This window comes from Odocoileus virginianus, chromosome 15, assembly GCF_023699985.2.
Source record: "Odocoileus virginianus isolate 20LAN1187 ecotype Illinois chromosome 15, Ovbor_1.2, whole genome shotgun sequence".
Taxonomy (NCBI): domain Eukaryota; kingdom Metazoa; phylum Chordata; class Mammalia; order Artiodactyla; family Cervidae; genus Odocoileus; species Odocoileus virginianus.
The window spans coordinates 30,876,273-30,898,457 of NC_069688.1; the positions used below are offsets into that span (position 1 = coordinate 30,876,273).

Sequence of the window (22,185 nt, forward strand, 5' to 3'; positions counted from 1 at the left end):
TTGAAATTTACTGAGACTTGGCTTTGCCCCCATGATATAGTGTATCTTTGTAAATATTTATCATACAATTAAAGGCAGTATTTATATTTCAATTATTCAGTGTGGGGATCTATAAATGTTAAATAGGTTAAATTGGTTGACAGTACTGTTCAAACAGTCTATATTCTTACTTTTTTTGCTATCAACCATCAATAAATGAGAGAGTAATTAAAATATTCAGCTATACTTGTAGATTTGTCTATTCCTCTCTTTTTGATTCTATAGACTTTTGCTTCATATATTTTGAAGCTATATTAGGTGTATAAATATTTAGGACTTTATGTCTTCTTAATAAACTGACCCTTAGCAGAGACATTACTTTTCCAACAAAGGTCCATCTAGTCAAATCTATGGTTTTTCTGATAGTCATGTATGGATGTGAGAGTTGGACTATAAAGAAAGCTAAGTGCTGAAGAACTGATGCCCTTGAACTGTAGTGCTGGAGAAGACTCTTGAGAGCCCCTTGGACTGCAAGGAGATCCAACCAGTCCATCCTAAAGGAGATCAGTCCTGAGTATTTATTGGAAGGTCTGATGCTGAAACTCCAATACTTTGGCCACCTGATGCGAAGAGCCAACTCCTTGGAAAAGACCCTGATGCTGGGAAAGAGTGAAGGCAGGAGGAGAAGGGGACAACAGAGGACAAGATGGTTGGATGGCATTACTGACTCAAGGGACATGCATTTGAGCAAGCTCTGGGAGTTGGTGATGGACAGGGAAGCCTGGTGTGCTGCAGTTCATGGGGTCGCAAAGAGTCAGACATGACTGAGTGACTGAACTGAATTAACATAATAAGATATTCTTTTTTATCTCTGATCACAGGTTCTAGGCTCTAGGCCTAGAAAGTGGCCTGGATAGGACAACTGTTTTCCTGTTGAAAAGACATGCACATCCCATGCTAAAGTAAGAAGATAAAACATAGGACCAGGTTAATAGGCTCAAGAAGCTACTACTTTGTGTGAGAGGACTCTCTCCAGGCAGGGCAGGGCTGTTTCCCTGTCTTGTCTTTCCCATGACCCACTGTTGGTACAGGGTGCTAGGAACGATCCCACGGGAGATGCTAGCAGGAAAGATAAAAGGGGAGGGATTGGGGTAGTATCTGAAGGCTTGCTGCCTCAGGCACAGTTCATTCCCCTGCTGTTCTGATCTATTACACATTTATTTGCTCATAACTCTAACTTGGGTCCGGCTTCCCTCGGGGTGCTGATAGCACTAGCTATGCAGGAATGACATTCACTGTGTACTGAGTCTTTTCTTCATTTTTCTGAATCTAACTCTTCTTTGTATCTTTGAATACATTATTCTGAGAGGTCCTCATGTGCACACTGTGCTCTCGGGTATAGGAGAAATCTCAGGGATAAGTAAGTCAGTAGCTCCGGGTCTGCAGAGCAGGACCAACTTCAAAGAACAACTCTGACTTACCTCTCAGATGTATGACTGGAAGTCAGCCCTGAACGGGAAGTGACACAGAGGTTAGAATAAGTCAGAGTTGGCAAAACAGTGTGAGTGAAAACAAAAAGACTTGTGTGTGTGTGTGTGTGTGTATGTATATGTGTGTATGTGTTGTTTTTTTTTAAGAATTCCTGACCAAATATTTAATCCTGGAACACTGACTCACTTTCCATATGAGATCTTACCTTCTATTGGATCAGGCTGTCTACATTACCCAAAAGTGGGTGTAGGATATGTGTGTGTCTGCACAGCCACACTCACGCTTGCAGTATAAAGATCTCAAGATAGTGTTAGGGAAGCAAAATTTTAAGAATGAAACCTCTGTACTCTCCCATGCTGCCTGGGAGGCATGCCTGGAACAAAATTAGAATCCTTAACCTTTCAAAACTCTGTACTTCTGTATGGTTCCCAGATGATCCTCTAAACAAGAGCTTCTTTGTGATTCCAGGGCCAGTGTCCCCTGCTGCAGCGGTAACAACAGTGCCAGGGTAGCTAATGGAGAAAGGACAAATTAGGAGATCAGCACAGACCTACTGCACCGACCACTGTGTGCTAAAAGATGCCAAATGAAATAGGACACAATGATCAAGGTATATCACCCTGGATGCCAGTTCCCTCCAGTTTCTGGGTTTATATGAGCTTTGCAGGACTTCACAAGTTATGATTTGGTGTGATATTTTATGTGATCCAGTTTGTATAAGTATAATATGCTAGCATTTCTCACATTGTTTGGGCGTGTTTATTGTTTACAAATTTCTTTTTGTATTGAAAGAAAAAGAATCAAAGCATTTTTGTGAAAAGATTCTGCACCAGGCAAGATGTGACCTGTGAGGTTGGTGCCACTTTTCACAAAGCGGGAGTTCCTCATCCATTCTCTCATTCCTTACTTCCTATTTTGGACAAGTTTTTTTATCCTGAAAACTTGACTCCGTCCCACCTTTAGCCAAAACAAACAATAAGACTCTAAATCCTAAAAGATCTGCATAAAACCTAAACAAACTAGGAACTCTCTACTCCTCATTTCCAATGCCAGAAAGGGGCTTCCACATAGAAACTCAGAGTGAGAGACTGAGAAAGGAAAAGAAAGTCTGCCCAATTCATTCAGGGACTTTTCTGCTGATGCCAAGAATCTGATGTTAAAGTAGACATAGGATTGCCTAGTAGGATGTAGACTGGATGTAATTCAACTCCATGTTCACTGCTAGAAACCAAGTTTTATCTGGAATTGACAAGGAAGAGAGTGGGGAAGGAAACTGAGGGCCAGTCTGTGGGCTGTCTCTGATTCCTTCCCCCCTTTTTTTCTGAGCTGTAGGAGACTGGACTCCCTTGAGCTGTGGTGAACCCCTCACTGGGGTATATTCATCAAATGGGTGATTTTGCTGTACTAGCTTTTCTTCTCTCTTCCTCCTCTTCTTGTTTTCTAATATATGTTAACCCTCATCTCCCTCCTGCCTTCTTTCCTTCCTGAAAAAGCACAAGGAATGAATAATGACTTATTGACACTGAAAAATAAAACCAAATGAGTATGCTGCTGCTAAGTCACTTCAGTCGTGTCCGACTCTGTGCAACCCCACAGACGGCAGCCTACCAGGCTCCCCCGTCCCTGGGATTCTCCAGGCAAGAACACTGGAGTGGGTTGCCATTTCCTTCTCCAGCACATGAAAGTGAAAAGTGAAAGTGAAGTTGCTCAGTCGTGTCTGACTCTTAGCGACCCCATGGATGGCAGCCTACCAAGCTCCTCTGCCCATGGGATTTTCCAGGCAAGAGTACTGGAGTGGGGTGCCATTGCTTTCTCCTCCAAATGAGTATAGGTGCATATAAAGGAGCGTGGAGTCGTGACTGCTGATGGCTAGTGTTTCTTAGGGCTTTCCTGGTGGCTCAGATGGTAAAGAATCCGCCTGCAGTGCAGGAGACCAGGGTTTGATCCCTGAGTTGGGAAGATTCCCTAGAGAAGGGAATGGCTACTCACTCTAGTATTCTTTTGGGGGGGGTGACAAAATGTTTCAAAATTAGACTGTGGTTGATGGCTGACCAGCTCTGCGACAATACTAGAAAGTACTGACTTGTGTGCCTTAAAAGGAGCATTATAGACCATTATATGGTCTATTATGTGAATTATACCATAATAAAGGTATTGAGAGAGAAACAGACAGAGGAAGCATTACAACTGAAGTGTTCCAGAGCTCCTCACTCCTAGGCACCTTCCCTTCTCTACCCGCACTCTCCCTAGAGGTATTCTCACTGCTCCCTCACTGTAAATATTGTCCACATGCCCATGAGTTTTGATGCCCATCCCCGCTTGTCTTCTCTACCTACCTCCTGTCTACCTGACATCTTCACACGGGGTTCTAACAGGCATCTCACACTTAACACAGTTAAGACCCTTATCAACAGTTAAGGGTGAACTGTTGATTCACCCTTTCTAGCCCAAATCTTCTCTTCCTCCATGCATTCTGAGCTCAGCAATGGACCACCATCCACAAAGTTTACTGTCTGTCTCTCCAGCTAGAATGTGAATAGAAACCCTTCCCAAGTCTTTTTTCTTCTGAGTCCTTGAAGCTGACAAAGAGTATAGCTGTTGAATGAATAACCATGGGATTGAATGAAGTAGTAACCCCCCACCCCGCAAATTTCTTTAAACAATCAAACCATTAACTTGTCACTGAATTTAAACAAGATCTTCAAGATATCTCCATTTTAACACATAAAAAATAGGCATAGTTTACAAACAATGAAAACTACATCATTTCTATTATGGTTTTTAAAGTAAAAAGAATTTTCTCTAATAACCTCTGTGCTAGATTTCAAGAAAATTTCAAGTGACAAAATCAATACAGAGAGTGGAGAGACCTATTTGAATAGAAATCTCTTTTAGAATAAGAATAAAGAGCTGAAAAATATTGCTGTCACCCAACAGATGGCTAAGAGCGCATTTTCAGAACCTCTTAAATATCCACCAAGTACTCACGTAATGGGAAATCCAAATAGCAGTCACTGTTCTCTTTCCATAAACCCTATCTTGGATCATTTCAAACCTTCCAGTGGCTCCTCCATATTATCAACCTCCTCTTTCCCACCTAAGATGATACAGTGTTCAGTGCTTACATAGGCCCAAGGGTTCATTTTCCTCCTTTTTCTGAGACAACTTTTATTGCAAGTAATATCTGATGAAAAAAATTGTTTTTGCCTCAGATACTCTTCACATTTTCATTTTCATAAGTCCTAATAGCAAAAAGATCAAACCAGTCAATCCTAAAGGAAATCAACCCAGAAAATTCATTTGAAGGACTAATGCTGGAAGCTCCCATACCTAAGCCACCTGATGCAAAGAGCCAACCCATTGGAAAAGACCCTGATGCTGGGAAAGATCGAAGGCAGGAGGAGAAGGGGACAACAGAGGATGAGATGGTTGGATGGCATCACCAACTCAATGCACAGAGTCTGGGAAAACTCCAGGGGTTGGTGAGAGACAGGGAAATTTGGCATGCTGCTGTCCATGGGGTCAAAAAGAGTCGGACACAACTCAGTCATTCAACAGAACTAAAGATCCTTATGCTAACATTTTGACTATTTTTCTAAGTTTGTTAAACTAGTTCTGAATTTTAAGTATATGAACTTACTAATTGAAAACACTGTCAAAAGCTTACATTAAAAAAAAAAAAATTGTTAAGCTCAACTTGGGATCCTAACCTAAACTGATACAAATTAATGGTTTGTTCTTCAGCAAGCACTTGTAGGGGAGTTTTAAAACATAAACAAGCTAAGTGAAAGTGCTTATGACAACCTATGAAACTGTATTTCATGTTGTTTTAATTTAAAATTTACTCCAAAATAAAGTCCTTCTCTCCTTAAATTTCCATTGTTGCTTAGGTAACAATACCAATTATTTTTTAAATCTGTTGGCCCCAAATGTTTTCTGAAATGTTTGACAAATATGTCATTTGGTAAAAAAAATTCTATATGTATGTGTATATATATGTATATACACGTACATATTGTCCACAAAAACTGCCCCATTGTTCTCCAATATATTTTTCACATCTATAAAATGGAGATAATAAAATCTACCTTCCAAGATTACCAAGTTAACTATGACTTGTTGTTGTTCAGTTGGTCAGTCCTGTCTGACTCTTTGCAACCCCATGGACTGTAGCACGCCAGGCCTCCCTGTCCATCAACATTTCCCAGAGCTTGCTCAAACTCATGTCCATCCAATCGGTGATGCCATCCAACCATCTCATCCCCTTCTCTTCCTGCCTTCAGTCTTTCCCAGTATCAGGGTCTTTTCCAATGAGTTAACTCTTTGCATCAGGTGGCCAAAGTACTGGAGCTTCAGCTTCAGCATCAGTCCTTCCGATGAATATTCAGGAGTGATTTCCTCTAGGATGGACTGGTTGGATCTCCTTGCAGTCCAAGTGACTCTCAAGAGTCTGCTCCAACACCACAGTTCAAAAGCATCAATTCTTCAGCGCTCAGCTTTCTTTATAGTACAACTCTGACATCTATATATGACTCCCGAAGAAACCATAGCTTTGACTATATGGACCTCTGTCAGCAAAGTAATGTCTCTGCTTTTTAATATGTTGTCTAGGTTTGTCATAGGTTTTCTTCCAAGAGAGTGATGAGCATCCTCTATAAATGATAATGCATTAAATGCTGGGTAATATTGAAATATTGAACAATAGCCAATAAAGAGTGCAGCATCGGGTACTAACTTTTCATAAATGCTTAACCCCTTTATTTGTAGTAGTCCTACTGCTATTAACAGAAAAGGTGTCAATCCTACTCAATGTATATGTCCCTTCTCATTTAAACAACTGTGATACTTTCAATCTTGTGAAAACCATATTATTAAATACACCCGCCTTGGTATCAGCACTGTGTGATATTCTGCTTCCTGGGCACCTTGTAATTCTTTCATGATAGCACTTCCCACATTTCCTGTCTCCCCCACTGGACTCATCACAGAGCCTGATTTACCAAGAGAAGTAGGGTTTTCTACCAGGTTTTAAACTTCACACCAAGGAATGGTGTTCACAGATACACAAGTGAAAATTCACTACATAGAATACTCATTTTTTTTATAGTGAAGAAATTTGCAGCTTTATGAGGAAATATGTTTCAAAGCTTGCAAGACACACTAACAATATTTCAGCCTTGCTCTGTGACAATTTATTTCTTTAATAATGATATTTTAGGAATTTATCCCAAGGATAAGCCACTTATCCATGGATTTCCCATTTAGAAAAAATAATTTTAAATTGGAATTTCCCAAAATGCATCTGAAGGGAAAGGTGATCTAGAAAAAAAAAAAGGCTCCAATAAATATGTAAATTTCCCAATAAATATGTAAATGCAACAATCTATATTCACCTTCTTAGAAATTCAAAATGGCCCTTGTTATCTACAGTGAATAACTTACAGGTATATGGGTGTTATACTTCTCTTTCAATTTATTTTACATTTAAAACATTTTATAACTTACCAAAAAAAATCTGTATCTTTCTTTTTAACTGAAATTCCCCTAAATTGTTAAATTAGAGTCCTTTTCTCCTTCTTCTAGATATCTTCCGATAGTGGAAGCAAGCAGTTACAAGCATTTAGAAGAATACATTGAGCTTTGCATCCCCATTTACCCAAAGAACAAAGACTTCACCAAACAAAAGTACAACAGGTCGTAGACACCAATGCAGAGGTTTTCAGCCCCAAGCAAGTTAGAGGTGAGAGGTAACATCATTGGTACTTGCATCACAGGTCTCAGCAACACATCACTCAATGTGTGTGGTAAGACTTTCCCCTCCTGCATGGCTTGTGGCCAGACTTTTTCCAAAATAAGAGCTATACGTCTGAACAGACTGGTGAACTTGAGAGCAGGAATGTTTTCGTCCTCTTTGCACAAGTAGATAAATGACTCTCAGCTTCCTGAGATGAAAGGGGAGATTCAAGCTCACCACTGATACAATGGAACACTCAGAGTTCAGATGAACGAAGGCACTTCAGGAAGCAGCTCTCTGAATTACCTTGGGCGTGTGGAACAAGCAGGAGGCTCTAACAGTCAAAATGACTGTAGGATTTTGGGTCCTTGAACAAAGTTCTACAAAAGAGTCTTTTCTGGAACCAGAAAGGAAATAAATTGCCATCCATCTCTAATTTCAGGAGGTCCCTGGTCATATTTAATAACAATAGGCAAACTTCTCTGGTGATCCAGTTGTTAAGATTCCGCCTGGGGACACAGGTTCGAGCCCGAGTTGGGGAAGATTCCACACAGCATGGAGCAACTGAGGTCATGCGCCACAATGAGAGAAGCCACCACAACAAGTAGCCCCATGCTTGCTGCAACTAGAGAAAGCCCAGACACAGCAGCGAAGACCCACTGCAGCTAAAATATTTCTTTTTAACTTAAAAAAAAATAACATGAGGCAATGGCAAAACAGTATCATCCCAATTTTATTTGATAACACTGAAGCACTGGGACATCAAGTTACTTGATGAGGCCATGCAACTAGCAGTGGAGAAGCCAGAATTGGAACCCAGAGCCTGTGTTACCTCATTTCCTGATTTATGAGGAGGTCACAGTGGGGAGGGGGCAGAGGGCAAGGTCATCTGCTCTGACTCAGTCATGTTCCCTCTTGCCTTACTAATGAGCCCACAACACAGATCATACTAATGGACAAAAATTACCCTGCTTATAGGTTTTACTACATGATATTTCAAGGCATGTAGCCTTTAAAAAATTGGATTTAATTTAAAATGTCAAAGCACTTTTGACATTCACTTATTTTGACCATCCATCCCCAATTAGTCCTTCATCAGGAGACTTGACTTTCACTCAGCCTTCCAGTAGGACAAGAATATAAGGAAAGCAAGTGTGTCGCTGGTAAGTGTTGTGTGTAGCCTGGAAAACTCACGCTCTTAGTACACATGGAGCGGTGGACAGGCAAAATCCTTTTAATTCTTTGCATCTCAAAGCTCCATGGTCTTCTGCAAGATGAATGAACCCCTCTTGTATGTTACTGCAGAGTTCTTACCCTAAAATTACAGATCTCCTTCAAAATTCTAGTGTGTGTGTGGCTGTGTGTGCACTCAGTAATCTCCTGACTCTTTGTGACCCCATGGACTGTAGACCACCAGATTCTTCTGTCCATGGAATTTTCCAGGAAAGAATACTGGAGTGGGTTGCCACGTCCTTCTCTAGGGATCGAACCCACATCTCTTGCACTGCCTGCATTGGCAGGCAGATTCTTTACCACTGCACCACCTGGGAAGGCCCTTGAAACTCTAGAGTCGAGCCTATTTCCCCCATGTATAAATTTTAACTCCGGATCTTCCAAATAGTGTCTTAAATGAAAAGTGAGAACTTAATCACTCTAATTCCACTACACAAATCTCAGAGTTATTACATTCTGTTCCAATTCATCCAGTAAATGAGAGCAACAGAAGTTATTTGTCAAATTTATGATCTAAACTCATCCTTTGACTAATTACTCAGGAATCACCTCCTGTCCAAGTCATATAATCTTCTTCATATAGACTGGCTACAAATGCTTTAGGATACATACCAAAATTTCATCCCAAACTGTAGTAGCCATGCAAGGTCTCTCAACAGATCTAATCTTGATCTTGGGGATAAAGAGGAAAAGGGGCTTTGAACCTCTTGATCGATAACTTGGCAGGAATCTGCCAGGCTGTGGTCTCTCCAGAAGTGGAAATTGGCCTTATTCATTCTTGTTTCCTACATGTATATCAGGAACATGGCATGCAATGACCTCTAATAAAGATCTCCTGAGGGAATGACCAGAAACCTGGAGAGCAAACCCAAAGAAAATCATCTTTATTTCAAAAAGAGATTCAACTATGCTGGAAGGTTGGTTACAAGTGCCTCTGAAAGTGTTACTCACTCATTTACTCATGTCTGACTCTTGTCGACGCCATGGGCTATAGCCCACCAGGCTCCTCTGTCCATGGAATTCTCCAGGCAAGAATACCGGAGTGGGTAGCCATTACCTACTCTAGCGGATCTTCCTGACCCGTGGATCAAACCCGGGTCTCCTGCGCTGCAGGCAGATATTTTACTGTCTGAACCACCCACCAGGGAAGCCCCAAGGGCCTCTAAGTCCCAGATATTTCAGAAAGTCTAATGGAAACCATGAGTTTACCTTAAAAGAGATGGGACAGGGCAATGAAAGGTCAGGTTTCCTCCGCATTAGCAGACATCGTATCAAGCCATGTGTAAGACTGAATGCTCCATGTAGACCAGAAGCTCTGACAGTGCACATGGGTGGGGAGGGGCAGGCTCCCACACCTCTCCCCTCGGGGCTCCCCTGAGCGGGGAGGGCGGGCTAATGAGACCAGGACAGATTTACTAATGAACAGTGTCCAGTCTCAGAGGTCAAGGGCATCCTGACTGTATCTCTTGGCTCCTTCTCACTAAGCTCAGATGAGCAGATCCCAGGCAGAGCTGACTTCCCACCTTTCCTCCTCCTTTCCTAACCCTTGTGCTCTGGGACACTGCAGGCTCAACTAGTAAAATCTGGTAGAGGAGGAGAGGTCCTGCTTAAGGGCTGAGTATAAACTGTTTTCTAGGCTGGTTTACCAGATGCACCACACCAGAAATTAAGGGAATTTGGTTCACAGTAACATGGGTTCATCTGCCATTTATTACCATCCACTGGAGGCTCAGTGGTAAAGAATCCGCCTGCCAATGCAGAGATATGGGTTCAATCCCTGGGTCGGGAAGATCCACTAGAGAAGGGAATAGCAACCCGCTCCAGTATTCTTGCCTGAAAAATCCCATGGACAGAGAAGCCTCGTGGGCTACAGTCCTCGGGGTTGCAAAGAGTTAGACACAATTTAGTGAACAACAACAACAACAAACAGCAACAAGAAGTCATCCTCTGAGTACACAAGTGCCTTGGGAACTGCCCAGAAGTGGGGACTGATACGAACAGGATTCACAGAGGGTCCTGCCCACCTCCCACAGCCACAAGTGAGACCACCTCTCCCTGATGTATTTTAGAAAGCAGAGTGTTCCCAGAATAGAAGTGGATAAACAGTGAGTGGTGGATCATTTCAGGAAACTGATTTTTCTAACTACAACTCCAAGGGAGAAAAGGAGGTACAGACAGATCATTCCAGGCACAAAGGACTACTAGGCAAGGAGGGTGATAACTTGGCTTTGGCAGACCAGGTGCTAATCCTGGCCCTGCCTAACTGGCTAGTCAGCCCTAACTAGACAAGGCATTTCTGATTTCCCAGCCCCAGTGTCCTGAGCAGTTGAAGGAGGGTGTCGGGTTACCAGATAATCTGTTTCACTTCCACGTCTGGCAGTGACAGTTCAGTGAATGACAACTTTGTCTGGTATCAGAGGCACATGCCTTCCCCTTGAGCCAATGCAGACCGTGTGCAACACATATACTTGTTAATAAATTGAAATTCAGTGCTTGCACACAGTCCCTGCCAAGGGCTTCATAAAGTCATCTGATAGCCCAGAGACAGTCTGAGAGACGTCCCTGCAGAGCCAGCATACATGAAGCAGATTCCTCTTGAGTAACATTTATTAAGCACTGAAAGTGGACACTTTGACATATATCATCTCACTTAAGTGCCAAAGAACTGATGCTTTCGTACTGTGGTGCTGGAGAAAACTGTTGAGAGTTCCCTGGACAGCAAGGAGATCCAACCAGTCAATCCTAAAGGAAATCAGTCCTGAATATTCATTAGAAGGACTGATGCTGAAGCTGAAGCTCCAGTACTTTGGCCACCTGATGCAAGGAGCCAACTCATTGGAAAAGACCTTGATGCTGGGAAAGACTGAAGACAGGAGGAGAAAGGGATGACAGAGGATGAGATGGTTGGATGGCATCATTGTCTCAGTGGACATGAGTTTCAGCAAACTCAGGGAGATAGTGAAGGACAGGGAGGCCTGATGTGCTGCAGTCCATGGGGTCGCAAAGAGTCAGACCTTACTGAGTGACTGCTGCTGCTTAAGTCACTTCAGTCGTGTCCGACTCAGTGCGACCCCATAGACGGCAGCCCACCAGGCTCCCCCATCCCTGGGATTCTCCAGGCAAGAACACTGGAGTGGGTTGCCATTTCCTTCTCCAGCGCATGAAAGTGAAAAGTGAAAGTGAAGTCACTCAGTCGTGTCCAACTCTTAGCAACCTCAGGGACTGCAGCCTACCAGGCTCCTCTGTCCATGGGATTTTCCAGGCAAGAGCACTGGAGTGGGGTGCCATTGCCTTCTCCTACTGAGTGACTATAAACAACGACAATCTCACTTACAAACCTGTCCTCCCAATTTTTCAATAGATGAGCTCTTAATAGAACTACCAGCAGTCTTTCAGGTCCAGGTTTCTCCTAAACTTATTATATAACAGTACATGATCAATCTCTTCAGATTCTCTGGCTCTCATCCCTCAACTAATACACAGCATCACAGAGCAAAGTCTGGCCTTGTTATCTCAGCCCCCTACTGCTTTGCTTTCACTAAGTAACAACTTATACTAGGATCCTTCCTCCGATTGATCGAGTCCTTGTATTTTTTCTTTTATAAAAAATAAAGTTCTGGTTGAAGATATTTATCTGCTATTCATCATTCAAGGACCCAGGAGGTTAGTTTCTTTTGGTTTTGGGGGCTGTGTGGATCTTACCATTGCAGAAAATGTGAAACTTCTTTGATTAGAAATTGACAACTATGTAACACAAAGTTTCCCTTCTTGTCTCATTTAAAGCCCAACTTAGTGTCCATGATAGTAATCAAGCATCTCAGATACTTAGTATCTATTCCTCTAGTTCCTGAGCTGTAGCAAATCCTCCTCAATGTAAATGGACATAAACATCGCAAACAAATAGGGAGAGATTAAAAGCACAGGCTCTGGATGTGAACCACAGCTCTGCTGTGACCAACAGCCTCAGGTGTGTTATTCCAGGTCCAAGTTGGTACATTCAGCTGGAGCAGGTGTGCGAGCATGCTCAGTTGCTTCAGTCGTGTCCAACTCTTTGCGACCCTATGGACTGTAGCCTGCCAGGCTCCTCTGTCCATCGGGATTCTCCAGGCAAAAATACTGGAGTGGACTGCCATGCCCTCCTCCAGGGGATCTTCCCTACCCAAGGACTAAACCTACATCTCGTGCATTGCAGGTGGATTCTTTACTGCTGAACCACTGGGGAAGCCCCCAGCTGGAGCATACCAATTCCCAAATCATAATTTCTCAGGAGAGCCTCCTTCATATAAAGTATTTAGCACACTTCCTGGTTTATAAGTATTCAGAAAATATTCATTAACATTATCTTGGAATCCAAACTGTCCTGCATTTCATTCCTATTCTTTGAATGATTTTATTGGTTCCCCTTTGTTTTCTCCAATCCACTCACCCCTAACTTTTTACCACATGGCCCCTTCCTGTCCTTACTTTTCTTAGGGCCCATAGTCCATCATTATAGTCACAGCAGTATCAACTTCATCAACAATATAGTCTCTCTTTCCATTGCTCAACCACCTGGCTAAATTTCATCTCTGCCAAATATAGCTCTCTGCTTTGTCTCCAACAAGAGACATTAAAGTGTAAGGCTTAATGGTACTAGATGTGGAGTTGGACTGCCCAGGACTCAAACCCCTGATCTGCCACCTAACACCTGTGTATTTTTAAGTAAATTGCTTATCAGTTCTGTAAAATGAGGATGATATAATAATGCCTGACAGGGATATGTAATGAAGTTTCAATGAGACTGTACACTTAGACCTGCACTGTGTGTGCATGCTCAGTCATATCTGACTCTTTGAAAACCCACTGGACTATCTCCTGCAAGTCTCCCTTGTCCATGAAATTCTCCAGGCAAAGAATACTGGAGTGAGTTGCTACACCTTTCTCTAGGGGATCTTCCCAATCCAGGGATTGAACCAACATCTCCTGTGTCTGCTGCACTGCAGGAAGATGACCTCTGAGCCACAGGGGAAGCCCAGATTTGTGTTAGCATAGTTAATTAAATAACTTGATAAACATTAGCTTGGATTCTTTCTGTTATTATTATTCTGTGTCTGAACCAGCGGAATGAAGCTGGGAAAATCACACACCCAGACAGAGTGCTTACTCTGTCCATGTAAGAAGCACCAACATCAAGTGAGTCCTTGATACTATCCAGCTGCTCTATTTGGTGTCTCTGGTACATCTGTTCTCCTGCTCTCTCATAGCACTACATCCTGGCTTCAGCTCTTACTCCAAAGCGCCTTCAGTCTCAGCTGATGACCTTCCCTCCTGCTGCAGGGGGAAACAGAAGCCATCGGATGACTACTACTTTATCTGACCACCACCCAATGCACAACCACCCCTCGGGACCCACTTTCCCTACCTTCTCTCTAACTCAATGGAAGAAGGGTCTTTGCTTCTGTCAAAGGCCAGTATCAATACTCGGCGTCCAGGTCGCCCTTTCCAAGGACCTTCCTCTTGCAGGTGTCCCTCTTTTCTCTATCTTCCGCTCCTCCCCAAGGTGACCCACAACAATGCTCACCTCTTGGTATTCATGCCCTTGCATATTTCCTCCCCTCAAGTGTGGGCAGGACCCATGTTTCACTTTTAAGCAATAGACTATGGCAATGATGATGCAGTATTATTCCTGTGATTACAGTGCCTGATATGAGACTCCACCTTACCACAGACAGGGGCTTAGATTCTCCTTGCTGACTTGATGAAGTAAGAGGCCATGCTGAAGAAATCATGCAACAAAGCATTGCAGAAATGGAGGTGGGGCTGAGGGAAAGGGGCTCCAGGAACTGAGGCCAGCCTACACAGGAATAGGCAGCAAGAAGCTGGATCCTCAGGCCTGCAGATGAAAGGGAATGGATTCTGCTAACAACCAGAGGGAACTGAGAAGTGAATTCTTCCCCAGGCAAGCCTCCCAATGAGAACACAGGCTACCCAACACTTTGACTACAGCCCTGTGAGACTCAACAGAAGACCCAGCTAAGCCTGACCCTGACTCCTAACCCACAGATGTTGGGAGAATGCTTGTAAGCCAAAAAGCCTATGGTACAGTAAATCCCCTACATATGAAGGAGTTCCATTCTGAGAGTGCTTTCGTAAGTCTAATTTGTTTGTAAGACCAACAATGTTAGCCTAGACACCCAACTAATACAATCGACTCTACGCTGGCTTCGGTGTTTGTGTGTGCTCAGTCATGTTTGACCCTCTGCGGTCCCATGGACTGCAGCCCACCAGCCCCTCTGTTGATGGAAATTTCCAGGCAAGAACACTGGAGTGGGTTGCCATTTCCCACTCCAGGGATTGAACCTGTGTTTCTTGCATTGGCAGATGGGTTCTTTACCCGTGGCACCACCTGGGAAAACTGGGAGACTGTACTCGATAGGTTTATAATACTTTTCACACAAATAATACATTTTAAAAAATAACAAAGACATAATTTTACAGTACCTTGAAAAGTACAGTAGTACAGTATAGCAGCTGGCACAAAAGGGCTGGCATCAAGTGAACAGGCAAGAAGAGTTGCTGACTGGAGGAGAGAGAGGAAGTGGGAGATGGTAGAGCTAAAGGATTGTCAGCAATAGGAGATGGAGGGCAAGCTGCAATATCACATTGATGGCATCAGGCGTGAGTGACATTGCAGCTTGCCCTCCATCGGACAGTCCTGACGTAGACATTCTCTCTACCCAGTGACGTCTGGGTAGTGGCTCTTTTTTTCTCATTTTCTTTGTCGTAGATGAAACAGCAGCACTGGATTGCATTCTGAACAACTGCTGCAACCTTCGTGCCCTGCTCTACCTTTGAGTCCTGCGACTCAAAAACTAACAGACCCTCCTCAGATAAAGAACATCTCCTTGCCATCTCCTGTGCTGTGATGCTCTTTGGTACTTCAGTAACTTCTGGATGCATTTCCGGAACTTCCCAGGCAGCTACCATATCTGCACTCGCACTAGCTGCCTCTCCACTTACTTTTACATCATGAAGGTTGGCTCGAGCCTTCAACCAATGACACCAGCCATAGCTGGCATTAAAAGATGTGCCCTTTGATTCTTCACTGTGTTTCTTCAAGTCTTCATGAAGGCTTTTAGCTTTTTCTCAAATCAGCAGTAAGCTGAGTGGGACTCTGATCCTGCAACCAAACACTGAGAAGTTTCTCCATCTCCATCACTTTTCTATACTTCTTCAACATTATTGTGGACATCATTGGCAGAGCAGACTTTACATGATCTTGTCCTTAGAGTTGTGCTGATGGCTGAATGATTCATGTTATAGAATAATTGACATCTACAATCTTTTTGCCTCGCTCCACCCTCAATTATTTTCACTTTTGTTTCCATTGTTATTGCTTGGCCATTCTTAGCAGTACCAGCTACATCACTGCTGCTTTTACACTTGCTTCTGGACATCCTGGGTTTGAAATAAAGACACTGTACAACTGTACTCTATACTGTACTATATAGTAATGCATACAGAAGCACAACCACTTGCAGAGGATGCACACAAGTGACAAAGTATGCCAGACACATGAACTAACTCACATGCTTGGACATGTGAATGCACGTTCGCATGTTTGAAAGTTTGCCACCTGAAGGTTAGTATGTAGGGGGCTTATTGTACTTTGTTACACAGCAGCAGAAAACAAATATACTTCCCATACAGGTAACAGATAATTCCTACTGTGCTACAGTCTCTATATTAGAGCCTACTGTGCATGTGTGCGTACTAAGTCGCTTCAGTTGTGTCCAACTCTTCGCAACTGTATGGACTGTAGCCCCGCCAGGCTCCTCTGTCCATGGGATTCCCCAGGCAAGAATACTGGAGTGGGCTGCCATGCCCTCCTCCAGGGGATCTTCCTGACCTAGGGATTAAGCCCATGTCTTCTGTGACTCCTGCCTTGCAGGCTTACTGCAGAGTCTACTGTATCCTATCTTAAAAAAATTCTAGACCATATGTTCTCCAGATTCTCCCCCTTCTCTCTACTTTCCTTCCTAGCAAAGGGCTTTTAAAAGAGTTTGAAAGAGTTTTTCACTGTGTTCTCAATTCTGCTCACTGCTCAGGCCACTCAGGTCACACCGCTGACTTTACATGCTTTGGTTAAGGATACCAATACATTGTGCATTATCTAATCTGAATGAACATGTCTCTGTCCTTGTCTTACTCAGTATCCCAGTGGTATTCAACACAGTTCATTACTCCCTACTTCTAGAACTATATCTTCTCCTGCCTTACTGTACTTTCTATCTTCTAGTGTTCCTCTGACTTGTTTAGTTGCTGCTTCTCAATTGTCATTGCGGGCTTCTCCCTCCATACCCAAACTTAAACAGTGCTGTGCCCCAGAGTCTAGCCCAAAACTGTCCTCTGGCTCGCTGTGCTTCCTTTCTTGTCCCCAGCTTTACAGGACATCAACACATCTCCCCAAATTTTCTCTCCAACCCCAACCTCTCCTCTAAGCTCCATACCTTACAGCCATCTGCCTACCTGCAGTTCCCATGCCTATGTCTAAGCATCATCTCAGGTTTAACATGCCCCAAAAAGAATATTTGATTCTTCCCCTCACAAAAACCTATTGTTCTCTAGTTTTCCAAATATCAGCAAATGGCACATCTAACCAACCTTTACACTGGGGTCTCATCCCTGATTCCCTTCTGTCTGTCAGCCCCCCACCCACTGCCACCTAATCCATCAGCAAGTTATCACAGATGGATCTTCACAATTGATCCTGAATTTGTCCCCTCGTGTCTAACACCACTCTGGTCCAAACTGCCTGGCCTCTCACATGCACTTCAATAACACATTCGAACTAGATCCCTGCCCCTCCCAGCTGCCTTTTATACCCTACACAACATGACCCTATTAAAAATACAAACCATGTATCAACCTAGAGGGGTGGGATGGGGAGGGAGATGGGAGGGAGGTTCCAGAGGGAGAGGACATATGTATACCTATGGCTGATTCATGTTGAGGTTTGACAGAAAGCAACAAAGTTCTGTAAAGCAATTATCCTTGAATTAAAAAATTAATAAAAATATACAAACCACTTTGTATGCCTTTACTGCTTAAAACCTTGCAAATATTTTTTTCTCCACTTTAAAAAGGCCCACCAAGCTCTATGTTGCTGGCCTGTAAGCTAGCTTACCTGACATATCTACTACCTACCAAGCTGCAGCCACACTCGGCCTTTTCTCCTTCCCACCTCATGACCTTTGCAATTGTTATTCTGGAAAGATCTTCCCAAACTACACATCTCAAATCTCAGATCAAATGTCCCCTCCTCAGGGAGGCCTTCTCTCTATTAGCTTTCTCCTCTTCTCCTAGATGGTATCATTTCCTTATGAGGGGATGCATCACAATCTCAAGCACCAGGCTTCTTTATTTGTTTGGATGGTTGTTGCTTTGCTTTCTCTTATAGGATATGGGCATCTGAAAGGTGCTGTGTTCTAGAATAGTACCTGGCACATAGTAGGTGCTTAATAAATATGTGAATGCATGAATGCCTAAGTATATATAAAATATTGACATTCTTGGGCTTCCCGGGTGGGAAGAATCTGCACTGATAAAGAATCTGCCTGCAAAGTAGATGTGGGTTCGATCCCTGGGTCAGGAAGATCCCATGAGTATTCTTGCCTGGAGAATTCCAGGGACAGAGGAGCCTGACAGGCTACAGTTCATGGGGTGGCAAAGAGTTGGACATGAGTTAGAGACTAAACAACAAATTGACAGTCTTAAATGCATTAGAATAAAATGATCCTATTTTATTCATTAGAAAACCTCTTTAGATGTAGTGTCAAGATGACTTTAAAGCAGCAAAGATTATAAAATTATACCTCAAACTATTCAATATATAAATTCCTGAAAAGTTATGGGCAACCCAAAATGTTATAAAATAAGACCCATTTAGAAAGAATTTAACAGAAATTTTCCTGGAGATGTGAAAATCTTTTTCTGATAATATGAATGATCACATTCTAGTTCTTTGGTTTTTATAAATTTGATTTTTTTTTCTATACTGGGTTTGCTTTGATCACAGGACATAAATTATAATTAGTTTTTCCATCACAACTTGTGCAACAACTGTCCAAAAGACATCTTTTCAGTATTTCTGGACAAAAATGGTAAGGAGTCACTACTCTTGTTACTTAATGTCACTGATGCCATGTGATTTAATTCCAAACCCAGCTATATCCTGTAGCCATACAATGCAGGCTTTTTATTAGACCATGGTAATGAGGGTGGTCATGGTCTGGATTCCAACAAGCAACTGTCAAAAACTATCATCCCAAATGACCACTTGCTGAAAATTTCTCACTCCCAGAGCTGGTACTTCCAGGGTGGTCTAGGGAAGAAAGTTGTGCCCATGTCTACTCTGGGGCTCTTCAAATGCTAATATTTAACATTTCTTTGGAACTGCAATTTCATGTTTTGAGGAGTGACTTTTTTGCTGGTTCCTTTTTTTTTAAAGGTTTTTATTTTTTTTAATAGAGTCTATCTATTAAGCTCATGTATTTTTCTTCCTGAAATACCAATATCTTGTGAAAACTCCCATCAACAGTGTTATTAAGTGGATTTTAACCACCACTCTTCAGAAAAATCACTCACTCCATTGCTTACCACTTGCTGCCCTCAAAACTTCTTAGCAACATACACTGTGTATGAACCTCAACGTGGTTTGCTTTATCCAATCACATGCCTGAAAGCCCAGCCAGTCAGTTGTGTAATAATAAACCCCTTATCTCCTGAAGATACACAAACGGAAAGATCTCTCAGTGCTTCAGGACACAAGGGACTTTGCTTGAATTCTCAGCTGAAACTCACGTCCATTTTAAATGCCAAATGACCCCCACTTCCTCTGGTTTCCTTTTTTTTTTTTTTCCTCTCATTTGCAATTTTGAGGAGGGGGGAAAAATATCACAAATGCTAAACAATGTCGAGTTTAAACGGGGGTGGGGGGTTGGGGGGTGGCAGGCACTGCCAAAAGCTGCCAGCAAAATGCATGTAGAAACCCAGGGCTTGGTTTGTGTCCTGTCCTGGGCTTACCGGTTCCCTCACAGGCGCCGGTGATGGAAACTCACCCACAATTGTTCTCGGATGCAGAAGGGGTTGAGAGATTGACAAGAGAAGCAGTTTGCTAGTTTCCACGCGCTAGACTCGTCCTCGGAATAAGGGGAAGGGGGACCCTCGAGCTTCCCGGGGAGGAATATGACCTCACGGCCCCCTACCTCGCCCGTCCCCACCAGGCGCAGACCCGCTCCTACCTCGTCCCGCCTCCAAGTTCCCCGCCTCACCCGGGAGAAGCGTCCTTTGCCCGCAACCCACCCCGGACGAGCACGCCCGGCCGGCCGGCCCTGGAGGAAAGGGGGAGCGGCCGCCCGGGGAAGGTGTGGGGCCCGAGCGTTGAGCTTCATCAGTCCCCTCGCTCGGCCCGCGCGGCCGCCGGACACACCCCTCCCGGGCCGGCCTCTGCGGTCGCCGGTGCTGGCTGCAGCCGGCGCTGCGCCGGAGCCCGGGGCCCGTCCCCTCCCCGCGCCCGAGGGTCCCCGCGCGCGCCCCCGCAGCCGGCTCGCACCTTCAAGGCGCCCCGGGCCGGGCCCTTGGGGAGCGCGCGGCCGGGGCCGAGGGCCACGAAGCGCTCGTCGCCGTCCTCGTCGTCGTCGTCGCCGTCCACCACCTCGACGACCACCTCCTCGTCCTCGTCCTCGTCGTCGTCATCCTCCTCCTCCGCGCCCCCTCGGGGCTTCGCCGGCGCCCGCCCGAGCCCCCTCCGCCGCCGGCTCCCGCCCTCTTCGTCCTCGTCTTCCTCCCCCAGAAGCAGCAGCACCGGAGACGAGGCGGCGGCGGCGGCGGCCCCGGCGCGAGGGGGGTCGGTCCCGGCGTTGCGCGGCGGCGGCAGCGGCGGCCTCCAGCTCTCCGGGGCCGGGGCCGGGGCGGGCAGCGGGAGCCCGGGCAGCGCGCCTTCCCGGGCGGGCGCGGGCGCGGGGCCGGGCGGCTGCAGCGCGGCGCTGCCCCGGCGGCTGCCCAGGCTGGAGCGCTTGGCTAGACGCCGCGCCTGCATGCCTGCCCGCGGGCTGCCGGCCGCCGCGCCGAGCCGGAGAGTTGGTCACCTCCCCCTCCTCGTCCTCCTCCCTCTTCCTCCCCGGGCGGCCGCTGTGGTCGCGAGGCGCCCGGGGCGCGGAGCTGCCGGGGGGCTGCGGGAGCCGCCTCCCCGGGGCCGCCGGCTGCCACTGGCTGCAGAGGCGCGGGCGCCGCCTTCGCTGGACCGGCCCGCGGGGACGCCGGCGGCTACGGCGGGGCGGCGCGGCGGCCGCGGGCGGGGGTGGGTGTGAGCGAGCGGCGCGCTGCCGCCTCAGCCGCCGCCGCCGCCCGGGAGCCGCGGGCCGCGCTGCGCTCCATGCGGCCGGCGGCCGGGCCCGCGCGCTCCGGGCCTACAGCTGCCGTTCCCCGGCGCGAGCTGTTTGTGTTGTGTGTTTTCCACCACCGCCCCCCTCTTCGCGAGCCGTTCCTCGCAGCCCTCCGGTCCCCCTCCCCCGTGCAGACAAAACCCGGACTGGATTTATTTCTCCAACCCGCAGCCTCCGAAAATCGGGTCCCTCCGACCAGTCGGCCCGGCGAGCCGCAGGGGCCCGCGCTAGCCCACGGCAGCTTATTCCCTTCGAAAAGAGGATCGACCGGGCTTCTAGAAGTAAGGTTGGCGGTCCAAGTCAGACTTTTGAAGGAAGAGATTTGCCACAAGTCATTTGATGATCTTTACCGGGCAAGGCTTGACTACTCTTGAGCTTGTACGAAATCTCGAGGAAGGTGGACCAACCCGAGAATTGGGGTTAATTGCTAACCTGAATCATTTGGATTTTTGAGATGCTGTTTCTGGACATTGCCCGCCAATCTCTCCGGCTCCTTGAATACACCGCTCTAGGCCCTGTCTTTTGAGTTCTCTTGGCGCTGTGCTTTTTTTTTTTTTTTCATCTTTTATTTCTGCATTTTTTATCTTGAGTGCCTGATTTTAACAGCTAAATTGCAAGAAGCTTTTGGCTCTCACCATTCAATGTGCAGACTGCTGGCGCTGTCCGGACCTTGAGAGAAGCAAACTGGGGCAAGGGTTCAAGATTACTTGAGTTTGTTGTTGTAAAAATTAATATGAAGTGAGATCAAGTGTGGAAACCAAGCACAGAACCAGTTTGCCACATGACATTGTCACTTTCTAAGGATTCTTAGGTGTGACAAAGGAAAGTCATTTGCTAGTGTTTGGGGTTAGGCTGTATGGTAAGCTGCGTTGTTTACATTCAGATTATAAGCCAGCTCCACCTTTGTTGCTGAGGGCTCTGGAGGATCTCCAAACACTATGCAGGTGCCTTCAGAAGACCAGTGAAAACGATGCCTTTGCCCAGCTCCCTTTCACGGTAATGACTGTAGGTTTAACATCACATGCCCTGTTAGACTCTGGAAGGCTGCTCATTAAATGCTCACTTATGGTGTCTTCCAACTGTTGAACATTTCCACTGGGATGATGATGAAGATTCTAAAATGAACTTTTTGTTCTCCCTGAATAAGATTAGCTTCCTGATAGACCTATTTCAGTAATGACATGCTCATTAGAATCATTCAGGCCCAAAATAGCGGTTATTTTATTCATTCCCTTCTCTACCTTATTCCTAGAGGCAGTTGCCCACAACTCCACTGGTCTTTCTGAAATGTCTCTGGAATCCACTCATTCCTTCTCATTCCCA

General features: G+C 45.2%; 1 protein-coding gene across 1 annotated transcript in view; it reads right to left on the bottom strand.

The window, feature by feature from the left end:
* The window catches only part of ZNF704 (zinc finger protein 704), a 247,159-nt gene extending 226,435 nt beyond the window's left edge, over positions 1-20,724 (bottom strand). The window contains exon 1 of the mRNA XM_020891160.2: positions 20,031-20,724. Within this exon, the coding sequence (XP_020746819.2) occupies positions 20,031-20,516 (486 nt within the window). The 5' untranslated portion in view covers positions 20,517-20,724. The remainder of the gene's footprint in view (positions 1-20,030) is intronic.
* Positions 20,725-22,185: the final 1,461 nt, after the last annotated feature.